The sequence below is a fragment of the Pinus tabuliformis genome, chromosome 3_2 (assembly GCF_031772625.1).
Source record: "Pinus tabuliformis cultivar Carrire ecotype Pingquan chromosome 3_2, CPIR1, whole genome shotgun sequence".
NCBI lineage: Eukaryota > Viridiplantae > Streptophyta > Pinopsida > Pinales > Pinaceae > Pinus > Pinus tabuliformis.
The window spans coordinates 466,328,977-466,342,344 of NC_142302.1; the positions used below are offsets into that span (position 1 = coordinate 466,328,977).

The 13,368-nt window shown below is 37.9% G+C and overlaps 1 protein-coding gene across 2 annotated transcripts in view; it reads left to right on the forward strand.

Moving 5' to 3' along the window:
* The window catches only part of LOC149181300 (uncharacterized), a 78,597-nt gene extending 65,525 nt beyond the window's left edge, over positions 1-13,072 (forward strand). Inside the window, exons 7-8 of one of the 2 annotated variants that reach the window (XM_089416549.1) lie at positions 12,021-12,062; positions 12,615-13,072. In XM_089416549.1, the coding sequence (XP_089272675.1) occupies positions 12,021-12,062; positions 12,615-12,715 (143 nt within the window). In that variant the 3' untranslated portion in view covers positions 12,716-13,072. The remainder of the gene's footprint in view (positions 1-12,020; positions 12,063-12,614) is intronic. The other variant, XM_089416550.1, reaches the window with a different exon arrangement.
* The last annotated feature ends 296 nt before the right edge of the window (positions 13,073-13,368 follow it).

A 13,368-nucleotide genomic window follows, 5' to 3' on the forward strand; every position in this document is an offset into this window, starting at 1 on the left:
GTTGTTTCAGCCTATTAATGCCCCCAGGACCTTCCTTAATTTTCCTATGGCAAAATTTGCAATGCATCTGACTATCAACCATTTCAACATATGCCCAAGCAGGATCTTTTGCTCTAGGTGCCATTTTTTGACTAGGAAAACAATCTGAAAATGAAAAAAAAAATAAAAATTGATTCAATGTTAATTTATTTGACAAAAAACACTCTCTAAGCTTTCTTGATATGCACCTAAAATTTACTAAGCAAAAATAGATTTATAGAGGTGGAAAAAAATACCTCCAGGCACAAACTGCCTCCTCAAGCTTGCTCCAAGAATCAGCTCCTCAATGCTGCTCCAAATGGCTGCCCAAGAAGCTCCTCACTCCAGCTACAATGCTCCTCCAAGACTCCTCACTGCTGCTCCAAAACAAGCTCAAGAATTGCTCACTAATTCTCAAAGAAGACTCTCACTCAAATGCATAAGACTGCTGTGAGTGAATGAGAGCATTTGGCTGTCTTAAATAGGGTTTGGGAGGGGGAAATGGACCCCAAAAGCATTTAACAAATTACTATTACCCTTTGGAATCCATAAACTGCATTTAATTTTGTCAAAATTTACAAAAAAAGTGAAATTTTTTTAACTGTTACGCTGCCCAGCCGTCCCAACATTGACTCGGCCGAGTCATAACGGACCCGGCCGGGTTGACCGAGTCACATATGACTCGGCCGAGTCATATGTGACTCGGTCAACCGAACCGGGTACCTCACCGTTTCATTGCCCAGGCCATCGACTCAGTTCGACTCGGCCGAGTTGGAGTCGATTCGGCCGTTTTGTAAAACAGTGATGTAAAGAGTCATGAGGGTAGATGAGGAGTCACAAAGGGGAATGTCAAGGGTCACCCCACCCTTTGCTATAAATAGAACCTCATAACTCATAGAACAGGCTTTTGGGAGCCAAGATTTTGGCTAGGCATTGCTTAGAGAAGGCTTGGAGAGTATTGTGACGAGCCTTGGCTTCTCCATAGCGTAGAGCGAGTACATCTCTTTGGAGGAGCAAGCGGTGTTGATTGTAATGTTCCACTATTAGGGCTAGTGGCTGTCAACGGTGTATGTATGGATGGAACTATCACTTAATATATATAACTGAGCCAACACGTTTTCATGCATATGTTGTTATTATAGTTCGACTATTCTGGTTACTTTAACAATGTATGTTATTTCACTTATGCATTTGTGTATGAACTATTTTGTATACGATTGTATGAATCTTGTTGAAGACGTGTTGTTGTATTAACCCATCACTTTGGATTGTGGACTATTCCGCTTCCAGCCTGTGATGTCATTCAACTCGTGTGTTCCTTTCAGGCTACGTACTATTACAGGCTTCTAAGGGACACACTTCCTTTTCCCCTTTGAGTGTTAGAACTTCCATGCATCTCACTTGACTCGTTGCAAGGTCATACACTTGCTTTCGATAGAGTTATCATACTCACCTCTGCGCACTACCGTAGTCAAGGCACTATTGTATTACCCACTGTTGGGACTCCTACTCCAAATGGTCTGAGGTCTAGTTGGGACTTCTTACCAGTGAGATCCCCTGACATGTTGGCGGGTCCAACATTGTCAACAGGTCCAAGCGTAGATTCTATCCTGAGAAGCTAGAAGGACTTAGCTGGGCAATAAAGGACTTTGACCAGAGGAGATTGATACATTTACCTAAGGAGCTGTAAAGGACTTTGGCCAGAGGTAGATGACCCTCGATACTCACATTGCCTACCCCAAGATGGGGTGATCTATAGACATGCATCAACATAACAAGCTCATGGACTTTTCTTATAGAGGAGAAATTTCACGTATGGAGAAATCCGTTGCGGCCAAGGAGAATAACTCCCTCACTAAGAGGGAGTGTTATTTTTTGTGTAGCATCGGGAGGTATTACTATGTGCCAAGAGGCCTTCTAAGTCGGCCTTAGAAGATTTATGAAAATAAAAATAAAAATTCAATTTTTTATTGGGCTTCATGTAGGCTTTGTTGGCGCTCAGATTGTACAGGCACCGCGACAATGACTCAAGGCGGGGGCTGTCACTCTGATCCCTGGTTACTCCGTTCTATCTGTCTCCCAACAACAGGCTAAGGGGGTAGTCCCTATGGAAATGAGATGAAGGACAAGTTGGGAACCAACTTGTTCAGGAGACATAGTTGAGTGACCTAGCTACTTTGTTAAATTTAGCAAGACTTAACATTTAATTAGATTTAGAAATGAGACCAGTGCCTTATGGAGTCAAAATTCTTGCTTATTACAAATTAAGACCAACTAACCAGATGGAAAACTGCTGCTTAAATGATTGACTAACCTATATGCTATGCAAATCCTAAGATCTAGGTGTAATGCAAGGATCTTGGTTACTTTTAAATTATATGCCTAGTCTAAATGGAAACTCCCTCTTAATTGTTTTGAGACCAGTTTTTAGAGTAGGTTGTGGGATGGAAGCCAACGGGAAGCAAGCAGAGGCTTGATTAACGATACCTCCCCCTGTGTTCCAACCACCTAGTGCCTTTGGCGCTGCAGAGATTGTGGCTCTGACGACTGCAAGGTCACTATGTTAACCACTAGAAAGGTGTTGAATCCCTCAAGCTAGGTGAGAAAAGGTGGCCCTAGAGATCTACCAACCAAGCTTATGCTTGGAGGTAAATTACTAGTGCAAGCTAAGCCTAGAATGCCTATGCAATGGAATGGGTGAGATTCTTAGTTTAAGATTAGCTTAATGTTTAAGTACTTTAAGTTATGATAAATCTTGAAAGACAAGGGTACTTATCAAATTATATGCAATCTTATAACCAAGAAAGTGCCAATAACTTAGTGCCAATGCCAAATTCACAAGATGTTAATTACTCAAGATATTCTAATGATGATTATCAACAATCTTATGCCAACAATAATGCCAAAATTATGCTTTTGAGACAATGCCAATAATGAAAGATGCTCAATTAGAATACAACTTAAGATGCCAATTGCTTAAGATAGACAATAAATATACCAAAGCTTCTTAAGATTGCGAGAGCACAAGATTATGAACTTAAACTTAGAGCAATTATCTAACAAATTTCTCGATAATGCTTCAACCAGAATGCCAATTAGATCTATGAAACTTAAATGCCCAAAGTAACTTAAACAATTTCAACAAGAGTAGAAGATCTAGAGCTTAGATGTTTGAGTGATTTTAGTGCAAAGTTAACAAGATTTTGATCTAACACAAGACAAGTACATGTTAGACTTTAGTAGCATAAACAAAAATGAGCCAGTTTGATCATGAAAAACCACTTATAATGATGTATAGGACAACAACAAGTATGTCACTTCAAACCAAGAAATTATGAAGCATTTAAAATTGAAATTGACCAATGAGATGCTAAGAGACTTGCCAAATGAAAATACAAGCTAACCAACCAACTTATGATGAATTATTCAATATATATCAGATCTGGAAACTCTTATTACAACAGCAAGAAAAGTATGCAATTAGTGATCTACTAGTGCAATAACTTGTGCCAAAATATGCCCAAACTTACTAGATGCCAAAACAAATTTACCAATGTGAAATTATGAGATTCTAGGCCTTCTTAAGATGCAATATTCAGAAAACATCAGATTTGCTCACACTTTTATGCAGAGATATCAGTCACCATAAATGAAGATTTAAGCCCAATAGATCAATGCCCAAGATTGTTGGAAGTACTGAGAGGGGGTGAATCAATATTATTCAATTGTTATTATGTCCAGTTAGATTCTACACAATTAAAATTAGAGAAACAAATGATCTTATTATAGAGACAAGGAGGATAAAAATTATTTTATCAAATGAAAGAGTACAATAAGATGTGAGGGTCCCAACCCTTCAAATTTTAGGCACCAACCTATTGCCAAGCACCAACTTGGACTTAATGAGGCTCCGACCTTAAGGGCTTTGACCCTATCTTCTCCAAGGCACCAACCGTGTGTTTATGGGCACCTACCCAAAGGACACCAATCCTTCCTTGCTGCTTTACTGAAGTTGTTAGTTCAAGGATGCTTCATTTTACCAATATGTACCATACCGCATCATCTCCACTTCTTTATCAATACTGCACCAAAGTTTGCACCATGACTTCTCCACTGCTTCAATCACTAGATTATCTCAAGACAACTTAAACACTGTTTGCACCAAGACCACTGTTCAAACAACTCCCATATTCTTACACAAGAATCATATCAATATTCCTGTGCTGAATTATATTACTCCAATGCTACTGCTCAGATCGAAATAGAGAAACAGGACAAGGGTTGTCACAGGTCCAAAAAGAAGGTATTTACAGTTCTGCACTGGTCCGAAGCTCCAATTCTACCACCACTGTAACAACAATAAATAAGAGGTACATGTCCGAAGTTTGTTGCAGTAGGTCAAAGAAACGCAAAGACTGCAATAGATTTGTGTTACTCTGATATGCATCGAGCCACAAAATTTATGTGACAGGTCCGAGGGTCTGTCTGCAAGGAGTTTAACACTGTTCTGAGCTTCTGTGATATGCACCATCCGCTACCTGGAGTTTGTCAACCATCCAATATAACCCAAAAACATATATTCGTGGTCTTTTCCTTCTTCAGTTATACGCCTTCTTTCTTCAAGTTCATGAGTTGTGAACTGCAGTTATCTTCCTCTGTCTTTTTCACCGAAGACTTGATGATTAAAGTGATGTCCAAGCACCCATATATATAGTGTTTTTGGTGCCAATGCGAAAAGACATGTCTCCTATAGGCAGGCCGACATGAGAGACAAAGTACAGGTTGGCTTACTGTCCAGAATAACATTCTTTTCTTAGAAAATTCATATCTCTCAGGTTACTTGGAATTTCGGGCTAAATAATAGCTCATTAGAAAGCTAAAATTATGCTCTAAAGAATGGTGTAGGTCTCATGGTGAGATGCAACCTTTAAGGAGGTGAAAGAATATTTTTAATGTGACTGGTGCAGAATTAGACTTCCTCTTATTAGGCTTCTTCATTATAGGCTCATGATGTTATCCATGTCATCATGTCATCCATCCTCATCTAGTCCTTCACCAAGAGTGGTCTTCTTCATCATCCATTAAGATTACTGGAGGTAAGACATGTCATCTAGCACCCTAGAGAATTTGCCATTCCGGCCACTACCATATTGACATCAATGACAACCTAGATTAACAAAGATGTCCAGAAGCTAATGATAATACGCTGGATGTCACACCAATCAATCTTATGCCTTTTAGAGTGTTCCTTCAAATTTATATCAGATCTGATGTAGTGATTATTCAAAGATATTCCAACAAGCAAATTACTAGATCTAAGCTAGAAATTTAATGCCCAACTAGCTAAAATACTAACAAATTTTTATTACGGAATTATTAGGTTGTTTTGACCACTTAGACGTGATTTTAGGGCATTTAATTCACTGTTATGAAATGAATATGACAGATGAAGAAAAATAGTAACAAGGTGAGGGTTTAGAGAGCAAACCCTAGGCCCAAGGCCTTGAAGATCACTTGCCCAAAATGTCAAAAATTTCTCCAATGGTTATGCCACCTGAAAACACAAATCTTGAACCAATTTTTTTTGCAAAACACACCAAGTATTCAGTCCCAAAATCAAACTTACCCACAAAGATGGAAAAGAGGGCAAATTAGGGCCAAGAGAGGGCAACGGTAAGCCCTAGAGGGCTAGCGTTAGGGAGAAGGAGGCCTGGAAGGCCTAATGGCTAGGGAAAAGGGCCAAATAAGCCCTCAGTCAAGGGAAAGGAGGCCTAATAGGTATGTTGCAAAAGTGAAAAGGCCCACAAGGGGCAACCGTAGGCCCTACAAGGGCTACGACCTAGGCAAATGAGGTCGTAGAGGCCTGCTGCAAGCCCTTAGGGGCTACGACTTGGAGGAAGGGGGAGGAAAAGAGAGGAAGGAGGGTTGAAGAGGGAGGACGAAAGGCCGAACGAGGAGGGAGAAGCTTAGCGAAGGAGGCCGAGAGCGAAAGAGGGTCGAGGGAGGAGAGGAAAAGCGAGCAGAGGGGGATAAGGGGAGCAAAAGGCCCTCTAGGGCCTGCCACAAGGCCTAGAGGGGAGGCCGAGAGCCCTAGGGCTTACGACCAGCCTTAGGAAGGCTGAAAAGGATGACACCGAGGCCAAAAAGGTAGACACAAGGGCTGAGGAGGTCGACGCAAGGCTTGGAGAGGGCAGATTCGGGCCTGAGAGCCCTAAAACTTGAAACCCTTGCTCTGAAAATTAATTTGCTTCAGATCTGCAATTTACTGCAAATTTTCTTCAATAGTTGGCCCTGTAAAAATTTTGGAGACTAGATCTTACCTTCAAAGGTCTAGATCTAGCTCTAATCTAACTCTTCTCACTTGATTTCACTTGCACAAATAAATTTACAAATACCCAAACCCCAATATATACAAAAAAACTCAAAACCCCAGTGAGAAAAACTAATTTTACAAAATATATTATGCAAATTTATTTACAAATGTTCAAATATACAATGCTTTTAAAAGGAATTTTGAGAATTAAATGTTTTAAACATTTTTTGATAAATGGCTAAGTATACTTTGGAACATAAATGCAAGCTACAACCTTAGCGAAGTTAGATAAACCATAAAAATATTTGAGGTCCAAGCAAGGTCAAGTTACATCCACAGTTTGTGAACTTGGAGCCCAAAGGAATGGGGAACCTGCAAACACTATATATTTTCTTCAAGAAAGCTTGTTAGGCATATGGTGAATCAGATCACCTAAGATAGACTCAAAATCTACCAATAAAATGTTCTTATCACTAGTTCTTATCACCATCTAATGAATAAACAAACTTTTAAAATTTTAAGCACAATACAGGAAATCCCATTCCCAACACGTACGACAAATCAGTAGACAATAAACACCATAAACTGCACCCCAAAGTCTTTATTATGATTCAAAAAATGTTCCCAGCGGGATACATAGTTTTAAAACGGAACCGGTCCACCTAATAAACTGGGTTTCAAACCGGAACCGGTCAAATTGGGACTGGTTAGATCTCAATGGACCGATTTTTAAAAAATACATTAAATAATTAGTTTCTAATGAAAAAAACTATTGTTAAGATTTAAAATCATGATTCCAAGCCAATAGAGACAAAATATACAAAGTTTATTTATTTATATGCCATGTAAAGGTGAATATATCAAAATGGCACTGAGTGCAATGCATATCATCAACAAAATACATGAGCAATGAGGCTCTAAATGGCCTATAAAGTCCAAAAACAATGCTATAAGCTATGAGGCCATTGACCTACTACAAGTTTACGTATATGATATTAGTGATCAACATTATCACTTGAAACTTCTCATCATGATCAAAGTTAGTTGGTTGAGTCTTGACCCCCAAACTTTGCAACTGCATGAGTCACAAACTTCTCTATTGGTTCAGTGACTTGAGTCCCAAACTTCTAAAGATATTCTGCCCTAATAGTCCCTATTACTTCATTTGGTTCTCCACATGGCTTTACATGGCCTCCTATCCCAACCAAGTGTTGCTTGAACTTGTTAATACCCCCTCCTTCAATAGATTTTTGGCGATATTTGCATATCATTTTGCCATCAATCATATCACAATGAGCCCATGCAGTATCCTTGGCTTTTGGAGGCATAATGACTACTACTTAGCTCAAACTCTTTGCTGTTCCACTACTCCAGCAAAACTCAACACTTTCCAAGCTCCCAATCAAACTCACAAAAACTCCAAATGAGATGTGTGAAGCAAATGAGGGGGGTGAACTTCTTTTAAAGGGTTGGAGAGGGTGTTTTTGGAGGCAAACAACACTTACTTTCCCTCCAAAACACCCAAGAAGCTTCCTAAATGACGCTGTGTGGGTCTGTCACGGCCTTGCTAGTGAACCGGTTGGTTTAGGTCGAAACTGACCATTTTGACCATAAATCGACCGGTTCTGTCCTAAACCGGCCGGTTAGGACCGATTTTTGTGAATTTCAAGCGAAGAGGAAGCTTAAATCTGGTTTTTGTATCGGTTTGACCCGGTCGGCCTATGAATTGTCTGGTTTGAACTATTTCCGGTTCAAGTCGACCGATTTTTAAAACATTGGCGAGATAGTAGCGTTACATCAATTTTTTAGCAGAATTTTCTTAGCCAAACATCAGATAGATTGAGACTCAAATGACTCCTAATTTATAGATAAATCCTCCAAGTGGAAAAGTAACGGCTAGTTGGCTTGATCTTCAAAATAATCTCGACTGTGAAAAAATATTTGATCATCTTTTAATCTCCATCGTTGAAAATATTTAATTTTGAGGAATTTTCGAATTTCTCATTTAACCCATTTTTTATTAGCGCAAAATTAACTATTTTGAGCTATTTTTTCAAAAAATTATCTTTGACTTAACCACCAAGGTCCAAGGGTCCAATTTTTCTTGAAATTTTCAATATTCCCTTGGTGAGGGACCTCCAAAAATTAATTTCTCTGATACCTACGAATTTTTCCACTTAGAGAATTTAATTTCTCTAAAACTTTAGTTTTGATTCTAATTAATTAAATTTTTGGCTTATGATTTTAATTTATTTTTGCCAGAAAATTTAATTAATTGACAGTTGAGGGGATTAATAATTTTTTCCACCCTCTAATGTTTTAGCCATGGTGTCTAAGTATGAGGGACAATACACTAAAATATTTTTTACATAAGATAATTACAATTCAACCTTCCAAGGGGGACACCTGTTCAGTATAAACCCTCAAATAATTTAGCCAATTTTGCGACACAATATGATCTAGTAGACCAAATGATTTGTAATAAAATAATTTAGCCAATTGGCTTAAATTATTTCCAAACCACTTTTACATAAGATTTGATTAAAAACCAGGACTCAACTAAGACTTTGACGAAGAATTCCACCCTAGCTTTTGGGTGAGGTTGGAGGGAAAAACTCTGCCGACTATCTGTGTTTACAAACACAGATGAGTTAGTGAGACGAAAAACCTCTTAGGAAGAAAATATTGCCAAAAGAATAGTCTTACTTAGGTTGTTACATACATACATGACCTTACTAGCATCATTTACTGATGAGCCGATCCTTTGAATTTTTTGGCATATTTGTTTCCTTGGAACTTTGACAAAAAGTATGCAATAGGTTCAAAAAGGACAAGTCAACCCAGCTCATGAAGTGATGTGTCCCTTGGGGTAAATGCAACCATTCGGTTTGTATATGTATACATGATGTGACACTTCATTTGATCACTCACTCATCATCATCACTCTTCTATAACAACCACACGTGGGAGTAGATAGAGGACGAATTTGATTGAGGGTTGAACTTGGATTTTTGGCATAGATTTCTAGACAATTTGGAATTGTAAACCTTGTTGAAGATTAATTTCTCCTAGAAGAATTGTTGTTGGATTTTCTCCCAAGTTTGGGTTTCTCAGGGAAAATTTGTTGTCTCTATTGTGCATGGCTGTCTCTTTATGATCTTTATTGTTTTTGTTGTATTTACTATTCAAATATTCTGTGTATATTTGCTCAATGATATCAGTAGCATTAGATAAATTGTTTGAAGGTCATTAGGTAGTAATTATCAAATCAAAAGATTGGTTTCTACTATGCATCTTGTAGAAAAATCAACATGGTATCAGAGCTTTGTTGAGAGAGCAACCACTAAGGACAAGTGTGAAGGACACATCTTGTGTAGAATATCTTCTCTAAAGAAGCCACAATTTGAGCTAGAGAGACCGAGTAAAGGATATCAACATTATGTTCTGTACAACTCAGGTTCAGGAGAAACTATTTGTTGAATAAGACACCTAAATCAAGCAATGTAACTTTGGATGACTCATCAAAGTGGGTTGTGAGACCTAGGAACCAACACTTGATAATGAAGATCTTTCTTGGATGGACTTGTACCCACCCCCACCTTTAGGGCTAGGGGAATGAAGTCGAAATCCCACTATAGATTCTTAGTCTACTAATTCTAAGGATGAAGATGAGGGGGAGGACGAGGATGATGATTCCGATTACTACTAGTAGTATTGTAGTTTAGTACTATGCTTATTTTGGAATCTAGAGGCCATTTGGAGCTTGTATCTTGATGTTTTTTGTTTCAGAGATGTATTGCAGTAAGTGCTATTTTGCAAAATATGGTTTGAATTTATATGGATGCACATGAATATATATGCTTTTCTTTAAAATTTGAATATTCTATGTATTTTTGGTCAATCGGTTTTTTGGTCCATTTTTTTCACCATTCCAGTTTGGCTCCGTCTAGTTCTCGGTCCGGGGGGTCTGTCGGTTCGATGATTGGTCCAGTGCTGATAACATTGATTGACTCACTACGAGATTGTACTTTTGAGTCACATTGCCTACATTTTTGGTCATTTGTGGACATGAATAAATAATCCTATCTTCTCTTATTATACAAAGTGTCTTAGATGGCAACTTTTATTATTGTCAGATAGGAGGGAAAGAATTATAATCCCTTAGGCATGAATGCCTTGTTGATTTCACTGTTTTGAAAATCAGTTCTAGTTGACTTGGACTCAATCAACTTGACCTAGTTGATTGTTGGCTGAATTGCTTTGGCCTTCAAATTGGTTTGGTGGGCTGGTTTGATATTGGACTATGACTCACCCAGTTTGGTACTGAACTAACCCTACTTGGCTGAGTAGATCTTGGAATTTCTGTGTGGCCTCTGCCTTGGAATTTTGAATCTAAAAAAAAAAACAGAAAACCTAATCTCTAAACCTTAAGACATGTTATATAGAAATTCCACCCACGCCTCCTCTCCCCCTCTCTTCTATTTGCCTCACACCTCTCTCATTGAGCATTTGGCGTTGAGCAGTGGTGAAATCTTGAACAGTAGCTGTGAGGCTTGAGTTTGGAGCTGGTTTGGCAACTGCCCCAGCCAGGTATATACCATATCTCTTTAAAGTTTTATACTTTGAAAGTTTGAATTTTCAAGTTTCAGCTTGCTACCAGTTTGAAATTTGAAGTTTGAAGTATCAAGTATGAATTTTGCATATAAAGTAATATACAATAGGGTTTTCAATGTTGCATATTTGCATTTGCAAATGAGAATATTTATCTTAGCTCCAAAAATCAAAGACCCTGCATGGATCCATACTGATCTTGTTGATGAGCAGATTTCTTGCAAATATTGCAAGAAATGTATTGAGGGGGCAGGGTGGGCATTTGTAGGTTGAGAGAAGACTTGGCTGGTATAGAAGGCCAAGTTGCCCCATGCATGGCCCCATTAGAGGAGATTGGACAGATTAGATTGGAATTACAAAATCAGTTTTGCAAAAATTGAAGAAGACAAGGCTAGGCAAAAGGAGATGGTTGTAGCATGTTTTTCAGACTCTATAGCCTAGAGGCCATTTAGAGCCTCAAAGATTATGTATTTTGTTGCTGAAATTGCGCTTGGTGCCATTTTGTAAATTTTTGATATATTCTCCCTCATGGAATATGCACAAGCATACTTTACATATTTTGTCTCTAATGGTCTGGAATCTTGAAAATATGTATTTTTATTAAAATCTAGCTATTTTATGTATTCTTTAGTAAATTGAATTATTGAAATCAGGTTGGTCCGAGTCAATCTGAGTTGAAGGCGGAGTCCAAGTTGACCCTTGACCGATTCCTCAGACCAAGTCCGAGATTAAAAGCTATGACTGGTTTATCAACATAATATAAAAGGAAATCTTGAATGCTATTTCCCTACCTATGTGGTTTATTGTGTAAGGTTCATGTTTCCAGAACTAGATTTTTGGTCCAGATGATGGATCCCCTTTGGGGTTCGAAACGTCGACATGATGAATATGGTACTGTGGATAATTCAGTAAATACTACACAAAATAACGACCACAGGAGCTTAAAGTCTTACATTAAAAAAACTATCATCTCTTGGCAATTGGAGATTTTATTTTTGTCTTGTTTAAGTCAGAGAGCAGAGTTATAAGCTGTTTAAAATTTAAATCTTGTTTAGTAATGATCAACTTACTCATGCAGAACACGGGAAAATCTTGGATGAATTTTTCGAGTCTACCACAGGTATTGTCTATTTTGCCTCTGTACAATTGATATGTTTTCTGTCAAATTGTACAAAGAAGAGCACAGAGTTTTGAATGACCTAAATCTATTACAAGAAGACCAGTGTGTTGTCAATGGCTCAATTTTCCTTACTGCATGTAGTGGATTTGGAACAAGTATTGTAATGCCTAGATTTGCAAATGCATGTGGCATGTGTTAAAACTTTCTGTTTTGAAAAAAATCAAATGGCCAAAAGAACTCAATTTTGTCTATGCAAAATCCTGATAAATGGTGTGGTTCAACATTTGTCCTTTCTTCATCATTCAGTCTGTTAGGCAGGATTTGTGTGTGGAGTTCTGGTTTCAATTCTTTCATGTCTATCTCGGACATGAAGGGAATGTTGTACTCTGAAAAGGCAGGGAGAATATTGAATGCCGAAACTGATTAAATAGACATTGAAGGAAGTGACCTTTATGTAGTGATGTATATTTTATTCTGTCAACTTTTGCATCACATTTGCACCATTTGTCAATCTAATGTTTACTTTTGTTTACTTCCATAATATACTCGCAGGGAAATTTCAAACAGATGTTGGCAAGGCCTGGGCTGCTGAGATACTTGCGAGGAGAAGGAAAAGAATAGATCATGCCTGTAAAGAGCAATATCATTCATAGGAAAAAATGGCTGCTTACTGGCTGTCTATTGAACATTTCTAATTCAAATGACTAATTCTTTAGCACTTTCAGTTGCACAGAATGGTTTCCTACAGGCAAGTGGATCTCCACAAGAACTTGCTCATTCACCCAAAACTTGTAGCAAGCAATATTCATGATAAGTTTGATTCCTGCTTTATGAATTCACTTTCATTTCACTCTGTACATGGCTTGAAATGGTGGTAAGGAATGTCCTATGTCACTATTACTCTTCCTGTATGACAGATGGAGGATATTGGATGGTACTCTTGTTGATACCATCCATATCAATGTATTTCTTTGAAAATCAATACAAAGAATAATATCAATCCAGAGATATATGCATGTCTTATAAATCGTGGCTTTTAATGGCTGACTTTATGCTATTAAAAGTTAAAACACTAACTGCTTATTTTGATTTTCTGGAGGAAACTCATTGGTGTCCTACATTTTTCAAATGAAAAATGAACTTGGACATTTGTATGAAACTACAAGTTCCAAATATTAGACTATAATGGCTTTGTTTAGCAGGATGTACATGATCTTCTTATTGATAATATTTGCACCGATTCATTGCATTGCCATTGTCTAACTCTTGGGTCACCATATTTGGAAAAGTATTGCTCAAATCTACA